Genomic DNA, 27,459 nt, shown 5'->3' on the forward strand with positions numbered 1-27,459 from the left:
CAGCTTCATAGCTGAGTTTTTTCCCATGATGGGTGATGGTAGAGCCGGCTTTTAGAACATCCTCCTCTCATTCTAGCCCCCTCAGGGAATCGAGCTTTGCATTATCCCAGGGAAGATGCATCATGGTAACTGGTATAAACACATGTACTCTGTGTCGTGACTAGGTTAGCATCGGATGCCCGGAAAAAATGGAACCCATTACAAAGATCTCGCATATCCCAGCAAGCAGATGGGCTTTGTCCTGCAGTCTCTGCAAGGAGTGCACTGGAACGTGTATTCAGGTACGTAACGCTGCTTAATGACGCCCAGGGCTAGGTTTTGCTCTTCAGAGCCCTGCGCGTGCACTGGAGGGCAGGATTTGTCTGTTAGTTTGGGAACAAGTTTTCTTAGTCACTGACAGGGAATAAAAGTAACATCTGGGAGCACAAGAGCCAATCAGTTGCCACCAGTTATTGTTGTTTGTAATGTTTTAATACATGAAATGCTGCAAATCTAAATAAACCTTGTTCGTTCACCATGATGCCGATGCCATAGTGACTCTGTAGTTACAAGGACTGACAATGACACTGCTCTAAAGTCAGAAGCCGGCTGTATTAATATTTCACATGCCAGTGGGGCTAGGAATGAAACCTTTCTACCATTGGAAAGCCAGAAAGCTTAGCTCTCCAGTGTTACAAAGAACTGCACTTGATTTGAGCCCTACCAGCTCACGAAATAGAATACTTAGAATTTACACACCCCTGTTTTGTACCTATTCTATAACACAGTGGATCACAGCAAATATCCTATTCCCTACCCTTCCCACAACAATGCTACATGCTTTCATTTTGTCCTATGGAAAAACACCGCTGTTACAGAAAGTTCTGCTAGGTCAGGGCACTGACCCCAGGAGATCCTGCTCTGCCTGTAGTGGTGAATCCCTCCTCAGCAGGTGCAGAGGGCTCTGACTGCAGCAGAACAGATGTGGTTCTTCTGTGCATGGTGGGGGACCAGGGTTTGCCAAGGGGACTGCACCACTGCAATCCTCAGAGACCAGTCCCACATGGCTCCCTCCGCTTCCCCTTGGTTTGGTGTGGGGAGGGTGAGCCAGGGGACAAGCAGAAGGGCTGGTGGATTTGCTGCTGCACCGCGTCATTAGCTATTGCTTCCCCCAGTGCTGAGGTGGGATTTGGCCCTTAAACATCAGACATAGCAACACTATATAAGTGACAGAGAGTAACTAGCCGGTTGAGGAACAGTGATATGTCTTATGAATAGAAAGAGCTGCAAGCCTCTGTGGTGTTTATGCAACTGCAATGGTTTTAATACTTTAAAGGGAGCTATTTAAAAGCAATCCTTTGAGCTTGAAATGAGATCTCACCATATTTCTTTAAATCTCCAGCATTGACTCACTTCTTTTTTGATGGCACTGGGTGGATCTGCTTATTCACCCTGCCAGATGGAGATATTGTGTCATAATGGCAACTGCTTTCAAAGAACGGAAGGGCAGCGAAAGGAGTCAAATAGACTTGGCAGCATCAAAAAGAATTCAGATTCTCTGAGACTTCATCCTCTTAGCACAGGCATCACACGTTAGCTGTGAGAACCTTTGGATTGAACGGATTTGAATTAAAGGTCACCTGAAATGGAACACAGAGTTTTATTGTCTCGTGTGCTGACAACTCAGTTTATAAGTCTCCATAAGATTTCCACTGGAGTGTTTGTCAGTGCCGCCATAGCTCTTGCAGAACAGCTCTGCGGAAAGGAAAAGGAATGTGCAGACGGTGCCTTTATTGAAGGATTTAAGGGATGAATAAGCAGCAGATTCACACGTAGAGGTAAATAAGCGTTGTATCCTCTGCTCTCATCAGAGGAACAAAGGCCTGTGTTTGCAAAGCCCTTATGTTTATGTAACGTATTTTTGATCAGTACCTGTTTATACAGGTGAAATCTAACCATCTTTGTCACCACTATAATTTTGTGACAGCTTTACAGAGAGAGAAAATCTTTTTGTTATAGTACTTAGGCCCAGGTCTTCTAAGGTGCCTAGCTCCCATTGATTGAAATGAAGATCTGGACCTTAGCGCTAGCTCCTGAGGATAGGAATGAGATAGTTAAGGTGTGCGCAAGTCAGTTACAGCTGCAGCATTAGAAGAAGCTCATTTCAGAGGCTTCCGGTGTTAGCTTTTCTTTGTGGCCAGTTTGACTGGGTTTCACTGACCTGGCAGAGTAAGACACTGGAAGATGAATTGTGCCTGGAGAAGAACTCCTTTGTCTCGAACAAGCCGGGGGGCGTGGGGGGAGGAGGAGGCCTTCTCAGTTTCATTGCTCTTCTCTCCTGATGTGTGGAAACAGGATCACATTTTAATAAATGGAGACTTCTTGTCCACAAATGTGTACATAGTTACTGCAGTTGCATGTGCAAATGGAGCAAACGTTCATGCAGATTGTAAGCTAGTCACCTAACTAGGCATGTGCACCCCTGTCTGTGGAATTTGCATGTGCCCCCAGGCTCCATACTTCTAGAGAATTTACCCCACACAAGCTGGCAGTTGAATCATCAGCCTAATGTTAGGTAACAAAGGGGATGGTTTGGGAGGAACTTGTTTCCTCCTGGCTGATATTGCTTCAGGCACATCACTATCTTCTCCTTGTCTTTACTTTTAAAAAATCGTGGGCCAAATCAAATCAGCATAGCTCCATAAAGCCAATGCCAGTTCACACTAGCTGAGGATACAGTCCTGTCTGAGCAGTTTTCCAACTTTCTGTTCAGGGGAAATCATGACTTCATAGTGGTTCTTGTGGTTAGACCTGAGAATGTGCCAAAAAGAGTGCTGTATCCTCTTGGCATTTTCTTGTTTATGTTGCTGAACCAAAGAACAAAGTATAAGGAAACATACTGATTACATATCCCGAAGGTACTGCAATTCCTGAGAATGCTGTGCACTCCAACTTGCAAGATGGATTCAAGACCCCACGGCAGGTCAAAACAGGGACTGGTGAAGCATTGGACCCTTATTGGCAGAGATTGTCAGTGCTCCTCTGGGAGAGGCCCTGTTACCAGTTCTCCATAGATTGGCAGCAGTTCGGCCTTCTGAAGACAGCATCTCTTGATACTACTGTCCTTTAACCTTCCTTCTTTGGGAAAGTGATTTTGAAGGTTACAGGCAAGCAGCTGTGGTGTCATCTGCCATTTAGGTAGTTCCTTAACCCTTTTCAGTTTGGTTTTGGTTTGGGTATAGAATAAAAACCTCACTGATTTCATTAGTAAGTGGTAGTTGCTGGCAGTGGACAAAGATCAGGTGCCAAGAGACAGACCTGCTGCATGGATAAGAGGCCAGTGTCTTTGCAGATTCTGCATCAAGCCAAACCCAGAATGCTAGGGAGAAATGAAGACCATTTGATCACTAAAGATTAACATCCATTTACTGAAGAACCACAGCTATTTGTGAAAATGTATTTCCCAAAGTCTGCAGTAGATACGTCAGTTAGTCCTGTTCTGGTCAAATAGGGAACCATTCAGTGTTGAAAACTTAAAAAACATTTTTGGGGGGAAATGGAAATGAGTCCAGCGTGTACTGTCCAAGATCCTAGCTGTGATGGTCTTCCCTCTGCGTCAGTATTGAACCAATGCCCCAGCATCGTGCTAGGGCAGTTGTGATGCTGGAGATCCCCTCTTCCAGATGAGACCTAAAGCTGAGGTCCAGACCACTTGTGGTCACTGAAGATCCCATGGAGCGTTTTGTAAGAATACAGCCATGTCAAAACTGTTGCCCTGACTGTATTTCAACTTTGGTAATTACATTCTCTCTCCCTAAGTGCCCCCCTCAAGTTCTGCTGGATACTGCGTTTTCATCACCTTCTGCCCTCACTCTGTTGTGTAGCATTGCTGTGAGCTGTTAAGCAGCTGTAGCATTCCACAGCTAGAGGTGGCTGGAGTTCATTGGTGAAGAAATATTCCCTATCTCTCTACTACATAAGAGAGTCTGAAGACATATTAACAGGTCAAAATCATCTCTGGTGCAACTCCATTGGCTTCTCTGGACTTACATCTAGGGATGGACTTGGCCCATTGCCTCCAAAGTACTTGGAGATACTTGGATGAAAGGTGCTATACCAGGGGTGGCCAAACTTACTGACCCTCTGAGCCGCATACGATAATCTTCAGAGGCTCGAGAACCAGGCGTACCTGCCAGGGCTTGGGGCTTCTGCCCGGTGGCAGGGTGGTGCAGCTAGAGGCTTCAGCCCTGTGGGAAGCGCCGGCCTGGGCTTGGCCTTCAGCAAGAGCGGGGCTGAAGCCCCTAGACCCCTCCTCCCTGTTGGGCAGAATCCCCCGGCCCCACCATCCCGCTGCAGGGCAGAAGCCCCGAGTCCCCTGTCCTTCCAGTCCGATAGGTGGAGAGTGGGGTGGGGGGGCTCCGCGAGCCGCACTTTAACTGCAGTTTGATCACCCCTGTGCTATACAGTAACATTATCACTATGTTCTGTTACTGTCATAAGTATTGTGAGATCCAGTGTGCTACCCTAGCCTGCAATACCTCAGCTCATTCAGCTTGTCAGACTGCTGCGTCATTCCATTGGCATTCTGTGCTCATGAATGATTTGATGGATCAATATGTTTTTTATTGTCAGTTTATGCAAGGTCCTTTGGTAGCTGCTGTGGAACAGGTACCTTTCATTGTTGCCCTGTCAGCTGAGCTTGCTAATTATTTTCTATTTGCATTTGGGGCACAGTCTCTGACAACTGCTGCTTGCCATCTGTCAAAGGAGAAATCCAGGACGAGTGTCATTCGATTTGTTTTATTTCTAAGGTAGTGCAGATAATCTTTCCTGTGTAAAGGGCGCTCTGTAGGCTGTTGTTTTGCCAAAAGCCACAGGCACTTGAATAATGATATTAATACTGTTTGTGACGTAAATAGTCAGGGAGGAAGGCAACACTGATGCATCCATTTTTTTTTTAGTTTGAATGGTTCACTAGAGCCAGTTCTGGGTGTCCACTTTTGTTACGGTACAGTAGCTATTGATGCACATAACAGCACAAAGGATCTTCCCAATGATTTGGTTTAAAGTGCCCCCAGATGTTACTCCAATAAAGATACGATTGACTACATCAGTAGCTAGATAGCTCAATGTAGTAAAATAACCATTTTGGCAACCAGACAAGAAAACTCAATCAAGGTAACTTACAGCTGGCAAAGGTGTCCAACCTTAAAGTTCCGTTAGAGTCAGGAAAGTGACTCCATCGAATGACATTGTATCACTTTGTTGAATATATTCTGTCCCAGTGACTTTCACAGCAAGTGTACGAAGCTTAAGAACCAAAGGAAGATACGCTGGCTCTACCAAAAAAATCTGGCGTCTGATGATCAAGCTGGTATCTCTGCCCCTCATAGCATCAGCAGAAATAAAGATCCTGTATTCAGAACTTCGCTGGCACTTCTGTCAGTGTATTAGGCAAAAAGACTCCCGCTCACTCTGCAGTAGCAACAGTGGTAGCCATCAAAACATCACCATTTACCAGTGGCTACCACACAGTGTTATCTGGTGTACTGGTGTTGTTTCTCAGTGTTGGTATAGGGAAATACCATGGTGTCTTAGTTAGCAGTGCTATGTGGTAACTATAGGTAAATACTCACTTTTTAGTGGAATTTGCTTTTTTTGATACACATTAACACAATTAGAAATCAGGTATCCACATATTTAAATCTGTTAAGAGGGGGAGACATGGATTCAAACATGATTTGGATTAAGTATCAGAGGGGTAGCCGTGTTAGTCTGGATCTGTAAAAGCAGCAAAGAGTCCTGTGGCACCTTATAGACTAACAGATGTATAGGAGCATGAGCTTTCGTGGGTGAATACCCACTTCTTCGGATGCATGTATCCGAAGACATGGGTATTCACCCACGAAAGCTCATGCTCCTATACGTCTGTTAGTCTGTAAAGTGCCACAGGACTCTTCGATGATTTGGATTGTGGTTCAAATGGGCCCAGTAATCTCAATCTAATGCCTAGTGGGCATTTGTCCACATCCCGTGATGTCCAAACTCAGAGCTAGATACGTTCCGTGCTCTCTTTCCACCCTGAAGGTGACCCACTGTTGGGTACTGTGGCACAACTGGCAGCCCCTCTTCATCAGCGATGTCTGCATAGAATTAATATCAAGCGTGCGAAAGGTCAGGAGGGAGGTGATCCAAAGCTGACTGAAGTCACTGCAAATTTTTCCATTGATTTTAATGGGCTTTGGGAGAGCTGTGTGAGAGGTTAACTTGGACACCACTTGCCTGCTCTATGCCTGGGTCTAGTTAGTCTCTTGCTTTCATAAGCACCGGCAAATTTATAAACAAAGTCAAGGGGAAATATCTAAAAACAGCAATGTTGAAAGCTCATGTGCTCTGTAACTTAATAACAGGGCAGGAAGCCAAGACCGATGGGACAAAGAGAAAAAACAATAACGTTTTTGCAGTTTAAATACAACGGGAATTTGTATTTTTGAAAATTAAAACTTACCCGAAACCTCACCAAAAATGTGCAACATCCTGTATTTTTGTCATCAGCCTTCAGGAAATATCAGACGTTTTAATGTGGTCATTCGTGCTGGAACTGCTCACTCCGCTTCCCCCACCCCCAGAATAATGTTATATAAACTGCTAAATGTGGTGTCTACAGTAATAAGCCCCTCAGAATGGCTCGTTATTGCCGTTTAACTGGTCATTAACAGCTGAAATAGACTGATTTCGCATGGATTATGGCTTAAATAATTACCTGACACTCTGAGCCATTAAAAAATAGTTAATGAATAGAGGAGGGCTGGGGAGGAGAATGTGCTGAAATGCGTACAGCCCACATGTTAGCTGGGAAATGGGTTGGCTTCAATGGAAACTCATAATTTAGGTTTTGCTGCCTGTAGAATCCAGACAGAATAATTTAACTATGAGGGAATTTAGCAAAATTGTTTAAAATTCTAATTTAAAATAACTTTGGACAGCAAGTTAATCCCTGTACCGATTTTAATGTTCATTTTCACATTGTCTGTTCTAAATAAGCTAGGGTTCCATTTTCTTTTCTTCTTTTTTTTCCCTTCTTTTTTTCTAAAGCTAACTAGAGGGAGTGGAATTTCAATAGGAGCTGCTTACTTATTAATGAAGGCCCTGTGCTCCAGGAGCGTTAGAAGCTCCCTAGATTTCTGTTTTACTCATGGACTGTGACCTCCTCTCTAGACTTCAGATAAAATTAGCAAGACCGTTTTTAGAGTTAACAAAAAGGAAACTAAGGTAATTTAGAGAGAGAAATTACAATAAGAAATACATTAATTCTCTGTTGGGAGAGGCTCATTTACCCAGCTACAGTCATTTGTCCATAGTATTGGACCATAGTGTTGACAAGAACAGTATTGTCTATTTTATTGGATGAAGCTTATTTTTAGAATAACCAACAGAAAGGCCTGGTTTATGTGGGGGCATCAGAAGGGCCGTAGGGATGAGACTGAAAGGAACCAAGTGGAGGTAGCAGTTTAATGAAGATTCTTGTGCTTGAAATTATGGTTACCAGCCGTACACACATGAGATTTGGGAAATATACTCATTTCTCAGTATGGGTGTCTGCTCTTTGTACAGTGTCAAGTTCTAAAGCAACTGGGTGCCTGGAGTAACGTGCAAAGTCACTTATTGCATTACATACAGTAGGGTGATCCCTTTTATAGTCAGGCCAGGCTCACACATCTCGTCGTCCTGTTGCAATGGCCAAGTGCCGCTGTAGTCAGTGATGTCTTGTGTACAGTGATTTAACAGGAGTAAGCACGTTTCCTCAGTGTGCCATGATGGGCGTTGAGTGAAATAACCTGGGTTCCCTGCTTTGTCTTTCCTCCAGTGTTCCATGCCCGCCTGCATCACTGCATTCCACGTCACTTGCGCTTTTGACCACAATCTGGACATGCGGACTATTTTAGCGGAGAACGATGAAGTGAAGTTCAAATCCTTCTGCCTTGAGCACAGCAGTGGGGCCACCAAACCTCCAGACGAGGCACGAGCAGAGGCAGACCAAGCGCAGCTGGACTTGGAAAAGGTCACGCTGCGAAAACAGAAGCTCCAGCAGTTGGAAGAGGATTTCTATGAACTTGTAAAGCCCTCCGAGGTAGCCGAGAACCTCGACTTAACTGAGTCGCTGGTGGATTTCGTTTATCAGTACTGGAAGCTGAAGAGGAAAGCGAATTGCAACAAGCCACTGCTGACACCAAAAACAGATGAAGTGGACAACTTGGCTCAGCAAGAGCAGGATGTGTTGTACCGACGCTTAAAGCTCTTCACACATCTCAGGCAAGACTTAGAGAGGGTGAGTACAACTTCTGGTTTAAGGACCTACTCTGTTGTTCTGCCAGGGCTTCTTTAATATGGGCCAGTGTATGCTGGAAGAAGCTGTCTTCATGTCTGTTGACCTTGTTAGATTTCCTTGACAGTCACTTCCCTTCCACAGTTTATGGCCACGAAAAAGGCCTCACTTAGAATTCTGCATAATGCAGCTCATTAGCAACCCTCCAGTGATCCCTCTTCTTATGTTCCCTATGTTTAAGTGTAGGTGTTCCTTTTAAAATATGAACAAAAGTTGTATAGGCTTCTCGGTCCAGTCCATTTCCTAGTGGACATATGCGTTCATCACAAAACCACGAGCGCAATTGAGACAGTTCTTGGCAGTCTCAGCAGAGAGGTCAAAGACTGAATGTGCCTGGAGTCCGGACTCTCCTTGCTCCTCCACATGGGGTCCCCCCAGAACAGAGGCGAGGCATGTTGGCAGTGCAGTGCAGCCGAAAACCAACACTGCGGCTACCCATTTTGGGGATGAAAGTCCCAATCCTGCTTTTTGATCTCCAGGGGCGCAGGATTGGACCCAAAATAGAGGTTGTCCAGTGTTGGCAATTCGGCACCTTCCAGCAGCATGACATTCACATTAAAAACAGAAATGTAATTTACATATTGTCTAAAAAACAAAACAATATGGACAGATAAAATGGTAGAAGTGAACTGCAGGGCTGGCGGGACTGAGTGTTTCATGGCTTGGTCCAGCTGTCTCCATAGCGGGAAATGGGCCACCTCCTCTGGGAGATCTCTGAATGGACAGAGCCTTATGACACATGCCACCTGGGGTGTATCACACTAAACTCCGCTGAGGCAGGTTCACTGCACATCAGACCATCCCAGGTCCCCTTCACAGGCTGGTGGGCCCATTGTTTGACCTGAGTGTTCTGTATCTGACGTGAGTTTGTGGAGAGGAAGGAAAACCCTGAGGGCTTCTGCCTGTTGGCTTTTTAAGGAAGAGTCGATGTCAGCTAAGTTACAATAGCAAATGATTGTGACTGATCTCTCGCACTTAATGCCGCCTGCTCTCCCCGGTGCGTCCGCTGCTGGCTCGGCCTGTGTATGCAGGCAGCAAAGGGAAATTTATAAGAGACCTGCTTTCTGAAGCACCATGTTAGCACTCTTAAATTCTTGTAAATTTCATTTTAATGACTGCATACAGGCACGGAGCTGACAGAAATAGTAGGGTCAGCAGAGACGGTATGAGCAGGGGGGCCAGGTGCCGGGAGAGACAAAAATAGGAAGGGGAAGAAGCAGTATAAAATGTGTAGTGAAATGACACAAAATTGGCAGTGGGGAGAGAGAGGGATGCCAAAGCACTGAATGGCTATTGAAAACCACTGTAGCAGGAAGGAATAGTGCCCAGGAAATAGGGGCATAGATTTATGGGAAAGGCCTATTAGAGCATGGAGTCCATGCCCTGAAAGTACAGAATATAGGCCTTCATAGAGAACATCTTAGATGCAATGCAGCTTACACGGCTGTGCCAAATTTAAGGCATGGGTTGTGGGAGGCTTATATGATACTGAGGGGAAGCTGGACAGAGCTAGAGGGAAACTAGGACTTTGTTTCTTCTGCTACGAACCTTCCTTCCTCCCTATATTCCACACTTCTCCTTGCTGGTGTGTGGAAGGACTGCCCACCTACAAAGTGCCATCCCTCTTCTCCTTCAGTCAGTGCAACCATCAGTGCTATCCACTCTGCCTGAATCACTCTGCCTGAGGAAACAGCTGAGTTCAGCTGGGGATTAAACAGAGAGCACAGAACACTTGCAGGCCAGCCCTCAGCTGCTGTTTGGCCTGGTCTTTCAGGAGTGAGAGAGAGAGGAGCAGGTTGGCAGAGTGGCACAGTTTGTCCTGAGCATTTAAGGGGAGCAGGTGGGATAGGAGGGAAGCAGGAAAAAGCGTATTTTAGCTTGTGCTTTGATATTGCCATCTTTCTCAAGCTAAATAGGGATGGAGCTGGTCAGTCCTTGGATGGAAGACCTCCAAGGAAATTCCAGGGTGCAGCAGAAGGTGGTGGGTAGGTGATGCTTCTTGGAGTGGGCCATGGTTGGGAGTGATGTCTTCCTTGTACATCCCTTTATCTACCTCACAAGGCTGTTGTGAGACTTAGTGTTTGTTTAGTACTTTGAGCTCCTCAGGAGAAAGACCCAATAGAAGAGAAGATTATTAATTATTATTATTTTTAGCATAGGGAATGTGTTAGCCTTGAGCTAACCTCGCTCCTGTCGTGTCCATTCTGGCTTGGTGCATCAGGTGTAGCTCCATTACTAAGAATGGGATTTTAAATCAGGCAGGCACACTCAGAAATATTCTCTGGATGCTATTGCTTTCCAGGAACATTGGGACTACAGATAAATCTTTGCCTAACTGATGTGAAAGCCCGATCATCCAGAAACATATTACAGTTTAACGCAGCCTAAACTGAGCTACTTGCTTGTGGAATTTAGACGCCAGCTTTTATCACCCTGGTCTTTCTCGCTGCCTTTATGTGACTCACTTACAGGATCTGGGGTAGCTTTAGTGGTGCAAATTTGGAGTCATTTGGCCATGGAGTTTCTGAGAGACAGAGGTCCTAAAGAAAGGACCTGAGAATAACATTTTCTACTTCTTGTAATGTTTTTTGCACACACCCGTGGCTCAAACTAGTGCCTTGATCTGCCCCAAACTGATATCACCGAGTCGGGTTCAGTCTTCGCTGGTGCCCAACACCCACTGCTGCTTCAGAGAATTAAGATTTAAAGAGCTACTAGGGGTCCAAGTTAGCTTTGCTAAGTGGCTCGAGCCTTGGGCAGTGTGCTACAGACTCTGCATGTGCCATGAGACTGGTGCCATGGTGAGCAAAGGTGTGCACAGGCATGCTTGATCTCAGATGACATCAGGTAGAGATGTTCTTATGGGTGAGGTTGTTAGACCTTGTCCTTTTTGTAGTGGAGATCCATACAGAAGAATAGAGAGATAGACAAGACTAGGGAGAGTGGACTAGAGAACCTTGGGGTGTAGACTACATGACCTAGTAGATATTTGTCATCACTTAACAGCTATGATTCTAGCACTTTTAAATTTCCTTTTCAGCAAATTTCCTCTACTGAAATGTCCACTTCTCTGTTCCCGGAACTCTAACAGGACTTTGTTTTTAACCTACTCCAAGTATTGGTCTGTTTAAATCAGCTTCAACAAAAAGCTCTACACTTCCAAGGGGATCAGGTCGGCATCAGAGGTTGGCCGGGGGAGGCAGGAGGGGTGTTGTTTAGTAGTGTAAATAGCAATGTCTAAGCAGAGGGAAATAATGTTTTCTTTCAAAACTACAAAATCATAGAGGAAAGGTACTGCCAAACATTTTGATACACAGATTGCCAGAGGCAGTTGTTTTCCTCATAAAGAAATTTCAGTTTGATGTTTGCTTCAATCCAGAACAAAAAGAAGGGCACATATTAAAATATACAATATATAAATCACTTCTTTATATTATAAAAAAAAAAAAGTAAGTGCTTCCCAGTTGTCCTGAGGTAATTCCAATGCCCCTAGATGTTTAGATAATCATGTATGACTTTGTAGTTAAAAAGGAAGGGATTGGCAGTAAAGCCCATCTCATCTCAATACCAGAAAGATGCAGTCATATTGGAGGGAGTTCAGATAAGAGCCACAGAATTGATGAAACGGCTGATTAAAGAGCTAAATATGTATAGCATGGCTAAGCAGTGAAAAAAAGAGGACTGGAGGACCACCTACAATCTGGGAAGGACACAAACGTGCCAAGGGAGGGAATAATTATTTTGAGGGCTGCAAGGGGATATCACTAGAAATAACAGAATCAAATTTAGAAAAGAAATAGGCTGAATATTGGGAAAATTTCCTGGCAGTGAGATCAATTACACTGAGGAATAGTTTTCCCAAGAGAAATAATGGATGCCTCACTGACTGGGACAAACTGCTAGAAAATGAACTGCGGGTAGCAATCATGCACTTGCAAGGGGATGGACTAGATAATTGAATAGGTCTTCTCCATTTCTGTGGTTCAGTTATCTCCCTCTATCCCTATTTAACAATTTATTTTTAATATTGAAAAAAACATCATGCCATTAGCAAATGGCCATGATTGTCCCCCTGCATTCAGAGCCTTTGAAAAGCATAATTGTTTGAGCACAGGGGCTCGTCTTTAATTACCTCACTTACAAGCAGTTGTTTTGTTTGTCTAGGCTGTTATTTACAATTCAGATCCTGGAAGCTCACTGTCAGTGTGAAAATTCATGGACATTAATTCATTGGTAAAGAGCGAGCAAATGCAGAGCATGGGGCAAATGTAAATACATGATGTCTCCCCATTACCACGGGCAATGAAGCTTTCAGAAACAGCCCATGACACACAGGACTGCTGTTTATAATTTTGGTAGCCACATTAGAGAAGGTGGAGGGGGGGGGGGGTAAAGGTCAGGTTTGATGTGTCACTATTAGAGACACAAAGGCTCCTGAACACTTTCAGTCTAGGTAATCTGTGAGTCATACACAAGGTCTGCTAAGTGATTTGGATAGAGCAGATTGGGAGAAAGAAAAGAAGAAAGAATTTATTGGTGTGTCAATACAAGTTATTGAAAATGTCCTTGTGGCCAATTCACTTCAATGTCAGTTCCTAGGACCTAACTTTTGTCTCCTAGTTTATTGCCTTCTTCTTGAGCCCCCATCTAGCTGTGGCTTTTGGAAAGTCAGGAGGCTGAGTAAACACGCACTGTAAAGTCAGATTAGATTCCATTAGCATTTTCTGTTTTACAGCAGAGACAATACATTTCCTCTAAAAATTATTGACCCTCTTCCCCGCCCCTCCCAAAGACACAGCCATGGAGACAGCGTCAGACTGTCACTCCAACCACAGATACTTCAGGCTGACAAAAACTGCAGTGCTTACATTCAGCACAAGACAAATGTTAGCTGGTATCACTTGGCAACTGCACCATCTTTGCAGGCTGCCAAGGGAATTTTGATCAGTAACCTCTGCATGTGCATCTGACATTTAACCAGCGGCACAGAAGTTCAGATGAGCAGCTTACACATTAGGGACCAAATCCTGCCCTCACCAGTGGAGCAATGGAAAACAGAGAGGATGCCTGCTGCATTTTTTGCTCCAGGGATGCTGCCGGTCAGGGCTGGCTGAGAGGTGTCCTTTGCTGAGCAGGAGCAACATGTGCATCCATTGTTTGCTAGTTAGTGGTTTGCAGCTGATGGCAACTTGTATGGGGGTGAGCATGCCACCAGACTCACAGACCCAGCCCTTGTGGGGACCTGAGCTGTGGGGCTGTGTGGCCAGCTTTCTGTCTCTCTCATTAGAGGGCAGGATTGAACCTGGCACTGGTAAAGATATCAGAGCAAATTCAACTTTGAGTTCCCCACATGCACGTCCATTGAGCTCATCCATTGTAAATGGATAGGTCTTGAGTGGGCTGAGACAGAATATTAATGAGAGCAGAGCTTGGCTCATCAGTGACTGGAAGAACCAGGAAATCAGGTGGGCTCAGGACCGAATCAGAGCTGCGCCTCTGTTTACCTTACTCAGTGTCACTGACAGAGCGTGACAAAAGGCTTGAACCATAAACAAAGTCTTGTTGGAGGAGAGCAGTTATGTTTTACCCTGCACTGAACTGGAAGAGCAAACAGAGGAGGGCTGCAATTCTTCAGCTTGAGGACTGATCCTGAATTCAGGTGTCAGTCCGGAGCGCTGGAGTCCTGGACATGCACCAGCACAATGACTGTAAGGAAGTAACTTAACACTTGGGTTACTTCTTCCTCCCTCTCCCCTCAGTCTATGGCTGCCTTTGCTTGTGCAGGTTTTTACTTCCCCGTTGAAATTCCTGAAGTGTACAGTACTTAGTGTTTCTCTGGAGAGGGATGGGGAGGTTACAAGTATTCAGGAGAGTGACAGTCCTAGAAGGTTTGGGACAGTTTCGACCTCTTGATGACTAGACTTATTTCTGAAGCTTTGTCATTTGCACACAGAAAGTTTCTCTTGTTTTGAACAAAGTTCTCCGTGTTGGACAAAATAAACCGCAACTAAAGGCAAATATTTGACTTCTATGAATAAACAACATATAGGATGGTGCAGTGAGCAAGATTCTAGAGTATATTGGCATAACTTTTGTGATGGGTTCCCCCTGGGATGCCACCTGGTACTGGGGTACGACTGAGCCCACCTGACCCACCAACCTGGGCTCCCTTTACGCTGTACTGCTGTAATAGTCAATTTTATGAGGAGTCCCTGATTTCAGTAGCTTGTTATGCTAGGTGTGCAAATAGTTTTACATGCACAGTTCTCAAATAAATGCATATTTTGCTTCTATTATTGTAATGGCGGGTAACTTCCTCACTGCCTAATCCTGCAGCCCAAACTCATGCAAAACTCCTCTTGATTTCAATAGAACTAGGGTGACCATATTTCCCAAAGGGAAAATAGGACACCCCCTGGGGCTAGCCTGAACCCTCCCTCCTCCCCTGCATGAGGCTGGCCCGAGGCGCACGCCCAGGGCAACCCCCCAGTCTGCACGGGGCTGGCGGCGCTGCTCACTCGAGCCCAGCCTACCCCCAGCCTGAGCCCTGCCTCCCCAAGGGGCTGGCCTTACCGCTCCCCACCCCCCCAGGTCCTCCACACCCCACTTTTTGACAAAAGTGGATCTTTGTACCACTTGCTGTTGCCAGCTGATGAAGTTGGCAAGAACAAACAGGACAAATGCCCACTTTTGCCAAAAAAGTCGGGATGGCCAGGACAGGGCTTCAAAAAGGGACTATCCCAGCCAAAACAGGACGTATGGTCACCCTAAATAGAACATATGAATCAGAACTGCAGGAGTGAACCCAGGGGAAAACATACCAGATAACCTTTGGATTTGTACAATTTTTAAGGCACGTACGGTCCAGATCCTCAGCGGGTGTCAATAGGCAGAGCCCTACTGCAGTCAGTGGAGCTACACTGATTTGCACTAGCTGTCAACCTGGCCTGATAGTTGGATGCGCTCCTCACTTTTTGCCTGCCACGCCTTTACTGTGGTCCTTAAATATCCGCATATAATAAAATCTTTTGCACTTCTGTTGCATTTTTTCATCCATGGATCACAGAGCACTTTACAGACATTAACTCGTTCATTATGTCTGTCACAATAGCCATTGCGTTAAATTAAGCAAATCTGTCGACCACAGTTGTTGTAAAGCTAATTCCCAAAACCAAAACTGGGTAAATTGGTAACACAAGTTACCCCACCCCACCCTGCTTCCACCCCCATCGGATGTTAGTTACTGAATCCTTTCATTCAGATCAGCAGCATGGCTTAAAGATTGTGCCACAAGTACTGAAAGTTAATCTTGAGTAATTGTACCAGGATTTGGGTCCAGATGGTCAAGTGTAACTTCCTAGTTCCTACATCTCTTGGACACTCTGGACTGAAGCACGGGGAAGCTCTAATGCTGAAGTCCAGACCTTTCTCCTGAATTCAAGTTACTGAACTTTGACTTCAATGGTAAAGGTAAAGATCAAACTTCCTGATATTTTATCTTCAGCAGAAGATGGCAAATAAAACCTCAAATAAACCAAAGCCTGAAACATTGTGCACAAAATGTGGATAAAATAGAGTCTGTAAATGTGTTGTAGATTCAAGCAAAGGGTCTGGCAAGCATTCAGTGACCAGCATGTCTGTTCACTGTGCACCCCTTTCTGTTTGGGGTCTTCACTTGCCCAGGAGTGGAGGGAGGAATCCAATTGGATAGTGGCATAACTGCCCCACAGCTTGGGTACAAAAGGAGCAGCGATGTGTGTCTCTTTCCTGGCCATCAGCAGCAATCGGTGTGGGGATCTGTGCATCGGAGCCATTACTGGGTCCCTATGTTGGCCGTGCCCTCTGGACATCCATGGTTCCCATCAGAGAAGGCCTGCAGAGCAACCTCTCCATGGATGCTGGAGGCAAAGCCTAATAAGAGCAGACTGCCCCAGAGCATGGGTGGGAGGAAGAAATCCCAGGAAAGTCCCTTCCCCCTAACATTCTCCATGCGGGGGGCAGCTGTGATATGGCTGCCTGTTCACAAGGGGAGCAGATAATGCTGCCAGGAGTGTTCCAGACCTCAAAGGGGACAAAAAGGGATTGGGTGTGGAGATAGCCATGACCTCTTTCCCTCTTGCACGCTGGCTAGTGTCTGGAGGGCTGTACTGGGAGAGCACATGCTACACATGTTCTTTGGGTGTAGGATCTGTCACTGGTGAGCAGGCTGCCTCTGTGTCCCTGGATGCATTGTGCCTTCTGGCCTCTGCACGCATAATGACTCCAGCTACTGCCACTCACACAGTGCTCCTGTCCCTCTCCCTCCTGCAAGGCTCGGGCTCCCTGAGCCAGAACTGAAGCCTTTTGCCTCTGTCCCTGTTCTCTGAATATCTTTTTTGCTAGACCAAGAGCCTGTTGATGGCTCCTATCCTGCAGGCCTGACCTACTCAAAATCACTTGGGCATACCAGAATCACAGCATCACGCATCCAAGCATAAGGTGAACAGACAAATGAGGATAAAAAGAAGAGTGTCTTTGTACAGCGCCTAACATGGTGGGGTCCTGGGGCTTGGTTAAGGGTTCCTAGGCGCTATGGTAGAACATAATCATAATACTTGGGATTTCTCTGAGCAACAGAGAAGGGACAGCATCTAGAGAGCCACCTTCGTCAGCTGACTCTTCAGTAGCACTGCCAAGCAGCTGGGGCTTTTCTCAGAGTCCACTCAGAAAGTGGAAACTCTTTCTTGTGTTTCTGCAGGTTAGAAATCTCTGCTACATGGTGACGAGGCGGGAGAAAATGAAACACTCCATTTGCAAACTTCAGGAGCAGATCTTCCATCTCCAGATGCAACTGATCAAGAAGGATCTTTATCCAGGTAGGTACTTCTGCTAATGGCTTGGGAGTACTTGTAATCACAGATGCTTCCAGTTCCAACATATACTATGAAACACTCATATCCAAACCGGCGCACGTGGAAGCAAAAGCATCACCAGATTAGGTCTTTCCTTCCTTTTTTTATGTTGATAAACATGTGGTTGAGCTATCTTGTGCAAATTATAGATACTTGGGAGCTTATGCCCTGTCCAGGGTAGGCTTGTGGTAGAGCACAGAACTGGGGGTCAGGACCTGGGTTCAAGCCTCTGTTTCACCACAAACTCACTGTGCCACTGTGGACAAGTCATTTAGGCCTCAGTTCTGCCCTCTCATAAAAGTCAGTAAGAGTTTCACTCTTTAAGTGAGGGCAGAATCGGGACCTTATCTTCTCTGAGTCTCAGGGAATTTCTGCGCTAGAGTTGGAGGGGTACGTTCCAGCTCAAGAAGACATACCCAGGCTAGCTCTGATCGAGCTATGTGCTAAGAACAAAGTGTAACCGTGGCAGCGTGAGGGGGCTACCCACCCCGAGTCTAATCCCATCTGAGACGATAGGTATGTGCTCAGGGCGGCTAGCCCCTCCTGGTGTTCTCACTGCCACTACTACACTCCTGTTGTTAGCACACTAGCTTGATATCTGCTCAAGCTGGAATTTACACCTTACATCTCCAGTGTATACACACCCTCAGTTTCCCCAACTGCAAAATGCGGGGAGGGAGGAAGAGAATGATCCCTCCTCCTCCTTCCTCACTTGCTTTGAAATCGACAGGTGATCAAGCACTGTGCATTTTGAGTATTCTGATTATTACTGTTTTATTAAGAACAGGGAAGAGTACATTCTTACCCTGACTCTGCTGAGAGGCTGAGATGGTAGTTTTCACTGACCCTATACAAAGTAGATCTGTATCACCTCTGGGTAGTAAACGCTAATCATTTTGCTGGATAGTTAAATTAAGACATCAGTCTGGCCTGCAGTGAGATGCTGTGACTGGAGCACATTGTTCCGTTCCAACTCCTCATCCTGTTTGGATGGTGATTACAAATGCTGGGTGCAAGGCTAGAGAGGTTGGTGTTTTTAGTTGTGGCATCTGGCTCGTTGGTGTGTTTTAGTAGCAGTTGCATTGGCTTCTTTTCAGTTGCCTCTGGCTCTGTTAAGAATCAAAGGTTAAGCTGCTGATGGAATGTCTTTTGCTCCTAGATGCCATCTCATTTTAACACTGATTGTCTGTAATTCACTCGGCTATACGTCTCTATTAGCGGAGAACATCTTGCACACAGTACGGGAAGCACTTGGCAGCATTTTATTAAATAGCGAATATAGAATTAATTTCTTTCTTTTTTTCTTTGATTATTTTTTTTTAAACATGCAGTGGTTGAGCCCACATCTCATAAATTCCTCTTCCTTTTTTCAATGGCAGTACAAGACTCAAAAACCAAGGCTGCATAACAGTTTTTCCAGAAACAGCATCTGGTTCTTTGGCAGACTCCTCCGCCAGTTGTTGTGTTTGTGGCTTTGGAGTTGCTTCTGAAGCCATCACGTGTTTGGGGTTTCTTAGGAACTGTCTGGACTGCACTTTCCCTTACCAAAGTTTCCTTTGACTCAAATTTTGAGTCTGAGAAAGGTGGTGTTGAAAAGTTTGTGACTTTGATTCTGTGCAAATTTTTCTTGGTAGCCTGACCCGGGCTGCTCTATAGTGCAGAGAGGAAGATCCAATAATCATATACAGTATGGCCTAGTCAGAGATGGGCCCAAGCCACAAAAAGTCTGCTACTGGGTGAGGCTGACCAGCCATGACACTGATTATCTTCAGTGGAAATTTCAGGTGTTCTGCACTTCTCAGAATAGGACCTGTCTTTTGGATCCAGATCAAAACTATCCCAAAGTTGTGGGGAAGTTATGCGCTGAGTCTTTGAGTGGGGCCTATTTTACATAGAGGGCCTGATTAGTAGAGGTACTGAGTGTTGAGCACTTGCTGATCCCACTGGGACTAACTCTGATAGCCTTTATTGAAAGATACCTTACTCCATAAGTGATCACATGGTAATTAGTGAAGCTACTTGTTGACATCGTGAATAAGAGTAGAAGAATCATAGGGTTAGAAGGGACCACAAAGGTTATCTAGTCCAGTGGTTCTCAACCAGGGGTAAACGTACCCCTCAGGGTACCCAGAAGTCTTCCAGGGGGTACATCAACTCATCTAGATATTTGCCTAGTTTTACAACAGGCTACATAAAAAGCATCAGCAAAGTCAGTACAAACTAACTTTTCATACACACAATGACTTGTTTATACTGCTCTATATACTATTCACTGAAATATAAGTACACTATTTATATTCCAGTTTATTTTATAATTATATAGTAAAAATGAGAACATAAGCAGTTTTTCAGTCAGAGTGTGCTGTGACACTTTTGTATTTTTATGTCTGATTTTGTAAGCAAGTAATTTTTAAGTGAGGTGAAACTTGGGGGTACACAAGACAAATCAGACTCCTGAAAGGGGTACAGTAGTTGGAGAACCACTGATCTAGTCTAACCCTGTGCCAAGATGCAGGATTTGTCATGTCTAAACCATCCAAGAGAGATGGCTCTCCACCCTCCTTTTGAAAAGCTCCAGCGAAGGAGCTTCCCCAACCTCCCGAGGTAGTCTGTTCCGTTGTCCTACTGTTCTTACAGTTAGGAAGTTTTTCCAGAGATTTAATCCAGTTTGTTGACTTTATTTTGAGTTGTGGGTCGTAAGCATTCCTCTAAAGTTAGGTGCGCATCTACAAAGTTCAGGGTATTCTGACCAGAAGGGTTGCTTTGAACCTTTACCTACTTTGAAAGTAACAAGATTTCCATGGGACAGCATTTGAAGTCCAGAAATAAGAACTGCTCTGAATGACTTGAAGGAATGAGGTATTTTACTGCTGTAAAATTGTAAGTGTTCAAGCTTGTATCTGAGCAGTATTTATTGTTTGCTTAAAATAAATGGGAATGACTTTCAAATGGACACTTCATCATGATTTTATTTCCACGGGGGAAATTAAGCCAATCTGAACAGTAAGCCATGAGATGCAGATCTCCACAGCTTTGTTCAGCTAAGGAGAATGAAGGATAGTACCAAAATGAAGCTCTAATAAGTGAGTTGAAGAAATCAGTGATAATAGTTTCCCTCAAGAGAAGTCAAGTGCTTCCCCATGTAGATAGGATGGCTCGTAGTACAGAGAGGATTGGGGTGCAGAGTTGTCAGTTTCTGAGATCGTTTGATTATTTGCATATTCTTCTACTGCATTGGCTCCTACTACACAAGTTAGCACACGGTAGCTCGGACATCTGTATGCTTCCCTGAGACCCCCCGAGCTCAGCTTTGTTTCTGACAGTAGGACAGCCTTTTGTAGTGTTATGAGCCAAATCAGTAGAGTTGCTTCGTGTGGCAGTCACTACTCTCCATTTCATTATGGTACAAGAGAGGCACGGTTTTAAGGTCCAATCCTATAAAATGCTGTTGGCCTCCATAAATTGCTGAGCTGCTGTCGACCTCAATGGCAGTGGAGGATGATCAGCCCCTGGCAGGACCGGGCTCTTGGAAAATTTGTTGTTCGGTTTTACGACACGAAATGATTTGCAAGTGGAGGAGAAAATTTGTCTCCTAATATTTCCTCACCCGTATTTCCTCCCCTCTGACACTTGATTTCATTGGCCGACATATCAATAACTTTTGGGGGGAAAGCAAGAAATCTGTCTCACTCTTCCCGATTGAGTGCAGTTGCTGATTATTATGGGGCATGGCAATTAATCAACACAACCTGGTGGAGTTACCCCATAGGCACGTTTGGCACACTGTATTTTTCGAAGAGTCTCCTCCTAAAACTCCTAACTTGGAGGTTTATTTTCCCATTGATGAGAGATCATTTAGGTAGGAGGTTCTTATTAAAGCTGTTGGGAATTGCCCACGTAAAACTACCCCTCTTCTATCTCACATATATGTCTTGCATGAAATGTCAAGTTGACTCCTGACTGTGAAATGTGGCTGTTATTTTGACAGGCTCCTTTTGAAAAGGTAACATTCATATTTCTGTTTAGAACCATTGTGATGTCTAAACAAAGTCATATTTTTATTTGTAAGTCAGGTGAAAAATGTGTCTGTTTGGAACTTCCCCAGTCTTCTGGAGTCATTTGGCAGGAATGTAGTATATATCAATGTTTATTTTCTTTCTTTCTTTCAGTGAGTCCATTGCTCATGAAAGATCCTGGATTGGCAATCCTGGAAATGTAAATCCTCTCTTAATCCAGACCCACAGATATTCTCAGGCAGCTGTAATGCAAATTCCACCACTACATTTCAACCTAGAGAGACTACCTCTAGAGAGAGAGGAGACTTCAGCCTCCATGGCCTCTCTGCTAAGACTGCTAACAAATCTGATGGTGGTTTATATGAAGCTGATACCTTCCACCGATCACTGCATAGATCTCTTAGAATTATTGCTCAGTTGTCATTTTACAGCCATCACATAGTAATAACTTTTGGTCAGTGCCAACTTGGGTCAGCTTCAAGCTAATGATCAGATTACGGAAAGCTAGAAATCATATTTCCAATTCCTTCAGCCATCCAGGCTCCCACTTTTGCTTTTAGGGCCCTGTTCTTTCCCCACTGAAGGTAGTAGGAGATTTAGCATGAGCTTCTGCAGGTGAAGATTTGGGCCCTTAATATATAAAAAGCTTTGAGTATTTCACCTAGTAATACAAATTGTTCTTTTCAGAGGGTACATCTTAATCCTGTTCCCCCAAGAAGAATAAATCCAGTACATATGCAAAACCATTTAGTATATATTGATTTTTAGTTGAATGTCCAAATAGCTGTGATTTATATTCCTGGTTTTCAATAGGCAGTTTTCAATAGCCAAGTCTCTCCCACTCGGTTTAGTTGGATTTTATGCAGTGTTTAGGTGTTAGAGGTTTTTTTTTTCATTGTTATACAGTGTAGGCAAGGGTAGTTATTATATCCAAAAGATCAAATCAAGACAGGTCTGCTTAAAAATGCTGCCAATAAGATCTTTGTCAAACTTGTTTTGCGACCTTATACCAGCAATGGAAGAGTAGGTTGATAAGCACTTTGCATTTGCCTGTAGTTTACATTGCAAATTCGCATTATACCACAAGCTGTAAAGTTTGGAACTGCCTGAGTCTTTTGGAGTGTTCCTATGTAGGGGTTTGGTTTATAAGCACTGCATTCTCAGGACTGAAATCTTGGTGCCCAAAGGCCTTGATCCAGCAAAGCACTTAAGCAAGTGCTTAATTTTAAGCAAATGAGCAGTCCAGTGATTTCAGTGGAACCACTTGTGTTTAAAGTTCAGTTTGTGCTTAAGTGCTTTGCTGGATCAAAGCCCAAATTTCTTCTTTATACGGTCTCTGGGACTGAAACCCTTTCCTTAATCTAGAGCTCTGTAGTGTCCACTTGCCCAAAATGGCGGTACACCGATCTCCTTTGCAACTCTTGACCCAGATTTACACTAGAGCCTGCTATTGTTTCACAGAAGGTGATTAGCAAGGATTCTTCTAGTTCTTAATTTCATCCTTATCTCAGTGCTCCTGAATGCTCCAAAGTGTTCATCATCATGTTACCTGGTTACGTGAGCTCACATTTCTTTTTATTTGAAAAAAAAAAAACAGAACAAACTGGGAAGAGAACAAAGGGAAAGAAAAGTGACCCCAAAAGAAAAGGAAGAGATGGTAGAAAAAGTAGCCCTGAGAAGAAAGAAAAAAGGAAACCAGGGAACGACTCAGTCTTGGGACAGCTGGGTAAGTCTGACTGTCAGAACACAGCACTGAAATATACTGAGTGCAGAGGCCAAAGTCATAGAGTTAAAGGAATTCCAAAGGCTTCCCTTATGGGGGGGGTTAAATGTAGTGCTTAATGCCACAGATAGCCCTAGAGATTAGGCCAGGGGTCTCAAACTCAGATGACCTTGAGGGCCTCATGAGGACTAGTGCATTGGCCCAAGGGCCGCATCACTGACACCCCACCTCGTTGCCCCTGACCCCGCCTCCACTCCACCCGTTCCATAAGGCCCCGCCCCGCTTCACCTCTTCTCGCCCCTTCCCTGCTCCCATTCCAACCCCTTTCCCGAAGTCCTCACCCCAGGGGGTGCAGGAGGGGGCTCAGGGCAGGGAGTTGAGGTGCAGGAGGTGTGCAGGGTATGGCAGGGAATTGGGGTGTGGGATGCACAAGGGGTGAGGGGTTCAGCGGGGGCTCAGGGCAGGGAGTGCAGGAGGTGTGCAGGGTGCGGCAGGGGGCTCAGGGCAGGGAGTTAGGGTGCAGGAGGGGTGAGGGGTGCAGCAGGGGGTTGGGGTGCAGGAAGGGTGAGGGGTGCAGGGGGGGTCAGGGGAGGGAGCTGGGGTGCAGGAGGGGTGTGGGATGTGGCAGGGTCTCCGGGCAGGGGGTTGGGGTGCAGGAGGGGTGAGGGGTGCAGCAGGGGGTTGGGGTGCAGGAAGGGTGAGGGGTGCAGGGGGGGTCAGGGGAGGGAGCTGGGGTGCAGGAGGGGTGTGGGATGTGGCAGGGTCTCCGGGCAGGGGGTTGGGGTGCAGAAAGGGTGCGGGGTACAGGCTCCAGCCCGGCGCCGCTTACCTAGAGTGGGGTTACAGCGCCGCGCCCCACGGCCAGGGCAGGCTCCCTGCCTGCCTGCCCTGTCCCCGCTCCGCTCCAGGAAGCAGCCGGAGTCCCGGGACGGGGGGGTACGGCGCCATGTGCTGCTCTTGCTGCTCCTCCAGGTACCTCCTCCAAAGCTCCCATTGACTGCGGTTCCCAGTTCCCGGCCAATGGGAGCTGCAAGAGCACGGAGCCCTCTACTTGCCTCCCACCCCCCTGCTCAGGGCTGCAGGGACATACAGTAGTTCAGCTACTTCAGGGAGCAGCATGGGGCTTGTGGCGACACGGGGTAGGTGGGGGGGGGAGCGTGGGGAGCTTGGCGGGCCGCACGAAAGAACCCCACGGGCCACATGCGGCCCATGGGCCGCGTGTTTGAGACCCCTGGACTAGGCTCTCTTGCTTATCCACATTGGAGTTACATCACAGACATTGGCTGTGTGAGCTTCCTTACACTGCTTCTGCTCTGTACTGGAGGGACCAGAGTACACTAACCCCCACCCTGACACTGTAGATGGGGTCCTTTGTCTGTAGGCTGTCAGCTAGTGGCACAAAAACTTAGGAAGTATTCAGCTATCAGGCTGAAGGGTTGAACTCCAGCTGGAAGAATGCATTAGAATATTGCAATGAGAAATAGTGATTTTACTTTCTGGCAATGTAATCTGAGTTCTCCACTCTAGTGTAGTGTTCATTCTCTGAATAGTCTGCACCATGCGTCCTGCTGCTGCTTGTGAGTAAACTGCATGGGCCATGTGTTTTATTTCAATGCATGCTGCTCTGTTCCTCTATGCAACCTCCATCACAGGAATTCGTTCGGCCAAGTGGCTGCTGCTGGCAGTCCCAGACCAGCCAGGAGATGGATGCAAAGTGATGCTGCTTTCTCAGCACTATTTCCAGTCTTTTTCCATGTCATAAAGGGCCTGATTCTGCCCCCATTACTGTCATTCTGTGCATTATGTTGATATATAACACACCACCCAGTCCACCATCAAAAATAACCTTCTGCTACATAGCAGGGGAAAAGACCTAAAGAAAAAGGGCTTTTTCAACAATTCCCTTAGCAACCACAAATGATTTCTTGTAGAATTTGATCTCTTTCCTACTTTCTGATGTTGATTAAATGACATTTTTAATTCCACGCACCCCCCCCCCCCCATGTGTCAGATTACTGTGGGCAGGTGCAGAAGCTTGACTTGAGCACCAGCAAGCAAGGGGTTAATTCTATGTTCAGCTCTCCCACAGGTGTAATGGCCTAGCACCAGAACTGACAGCCCAATCAGCAATTCAGAGGAAAGCCAGGGAACACTATAAAAATAACTCCCTGGCCCTAGAAAGGGAAAGAACTTCTGGGGGAGGGGTTTGGGGCAGGGGCAGGGGCTTATACCTGGCTTTCTCTTCACTTTTCTGTTAATATAAAATCCTGTTTGTTTTTTCTTACAATTTGCTAACTCTGAAACTGAAGCCTTAGAGGAAGAATTTTACTTAATGAAGGACATTCTCTGTTACTATTTAGATCAGCTGTCCTGTTCCGCTAGCTTAGAATGACCCAAAAGTCCTTCCCTTGAGACAGCTCCCATGATGGCTTGACATGTTGTGAAAAGCCCCCTGTAAATTTTAGTTATTGTCTGCAACACTCATTTTTTTTCCCCCTTAGGCATATCCTACACCTACAGCAACAACTGATTTAAATCAAATAGTTAATTCTGTGCTGATACTTGGCAGAAATATTTTCTTATTCCTTATGAAAGGGAGATACTGGGCCACATGTCCTGCCATCATTTTAAAAAAGAAAGTGTTGAAATCTTTAAAACAATGAATGATACAAACCTCCTCACAAGAACAACAACTATAGACATGAATCGCTTCCTCCACAACACAGTCCCAGTGACCTCTCCCCTAACCCATCTGTAGTTTCTTTTTAAAAAAGAGAAAAAAATACTCCATCAAAAATCTGCCCTTTTCTCATCCATTTTATAAATAAGTCCAATGTTTTTATTTTTTTTTTTCAATTTATTGAGAGAGTATTAACAAGTTTACAAATCCTTGCCATGTAAATATCAGAAACCAAACAATCATTACAACAGGGAGCTTTTCTTTAGAGACATTTTTGAGGAATATAGTCATCAGATCTCTCTATTTAACAGGATGTTCCCATAGTACACAGTGAGCATCATTACAACTGCTCACATGAATGAGACCAGTTTTTAATGTACAATTCCAGTGGGTTTCAGTCATAGCAATTAGAACAGGGACACACCTGTGCTATTAGGATCTCTTTGTTTTCTTCCCTCTGCCAGTGCAGAAGTGTTCCCTCCCATACATTTTAAAGGCACTTAGAACTTCTAAAAGTAGGTAGATAAGTAGTGGTGACCTCCACCACTTCTCTTGAGAGCTATTCCACACGCAGGCAAACCTCAATACTAGGAAGTTTTTCAACCAAATTCTTCCCTCTTTTACTTCTAGTTAGTCCTCTTTGAGCTACTCCAAATAATTCCTCTCCGGTATTCACTCCTTTCAAGTATGTATAGATGACTCTAATGCCTGCGCCCTTCTGTCTTCACTGAATCCTACACATTTAGCTGCTTTAAACTTTCCTCATCAGTCAATCCCTCCAACCCACTGATCGTTCTTGCTCCAGTTTAGCCAGTCTCTTTTGTACCTAATGAATGCAGTCTACCAGGTGCCAGTGGGAAAATCCATCTACAGCACCAATGGCAGGAAATGACTCAAGGCAAAAGAACTCTGTAGCATGGACTTTACTAGGCGTGATTTTGAAGATCAGTAGGTCCATGTTGCACAGAGCTGATTTTTTACAGCACAGACTGTTATCACACTTTCACTTTTCTCTACGAAATTAAATAGCATAATCCAATAATTGTCTCCAGGTGCAAATCCTCTTCTCTGTAAGGATTTACCAAATTCTTAGGATCAGATAAAATTAGTCCAGTCTGTTACAATAATATGAACACGAAAAGTAACAGCTTAAGAATAGGAGTGTCTACAGTGTTATTTCAGAGCTGCTGGGAATAGATTAAAACCGCTCTCTGTTTAATGACATCATATGATATAGACACTTTTATCACTGCCTGTCTTTAGAAATTTGGCTAAATCATAAGTAAATACTCAGACCAAATCCTGAGGTTCTTGCGCAGTCCTTAGCCCAAGCTTCCACTGACTTCAATGAGAGTTTAGCCTAAGTGAAGACTTCAGCCCAACATTTGACACCTCAAAGCCAGTATGAAATGCTGCCAGCATTTCCTGTTTTAATGTGTGTGCAATGGCTGTACAACTGCATGTTAAAGTCAATCAGCCTTTTTAAATTTGAGGAAGGTTTCTGTACTAATATTTGCTTAGTCCAAGTTCCGAGGTACTTCTGCGAAAGCATCGGAGTCACAGGCAGTCAAAATGAATGATCCAAGGCAGATATTTATTTGAGGAAGCTAACACTGTATCTAATATAGAGCGATTGACATATACTGCACATTAAACCTCGGGTCTTACCTTATGGCTTAATGGATTGCTTACCAGCATGACCACTTGGTCTCTCCTTTATGCTCTGCCCCATAGCAAGAGAACTAAAGGGCCACTCCAGTAAATGAATACTGAATACATCTGCA

At 45.0% G+C, this 27,459-nt stretch overlaps 1 protein-coding gene across 8 annotated transcripts in view; it reads left to right on the top strand.

Moving 5' to 3' along the window:
• JADE2 (jade family PHD finger 2) overlaps positions 1–27,459 on the top strand; it is a 226,500-nt gene that overhangs the window by 194,009 nt on the left and 5,032 nt on the right. For 6 of the 8 annotated variants that reach the window (XR_002888552.3, XR_010589898.1, XM_065555006.1 and 3 more), the window contains 4 exons: positions 165–281; positions 7,847–8,308; positions 17,103–17,220; positions 22,870–22,998. Coding sequence is in view for 6 of the 8 variants with exons in the window: in XM_065555006.1 (XP_065411078.1) it covers positions 165–281; positions 7,847–8,308; positions 17,103–17,220; positions 22,870–22,998 (826 nt within the window). In the remaining 2 variants the exon portion in view is untranslated. The remainder of the gene's footprint in view (positions 1–164; positions 282–7,846; positions 8,309–17,102; positions 17,221–22,869; positions 22,999–27,459) is intronic. The other 2 variants (XM_042850885.2, XM_065555008.1) reach the window with 1 other exon arrangement.

Source organism: Chrysemys picta, chromosome 8, assembly GCF_011386835.1.
Source record: "Chrysemys picta bellii isolate R12L10 chromosome 8, ASM1138683v2, whole genome shotgun sequence".
NCBI classification, from domain to species: domain Eukaryota; kingdom Metazoa; phylum Chordata; order Testudines; family Emydidae; genus Chrysemys; species Chrysemys picta.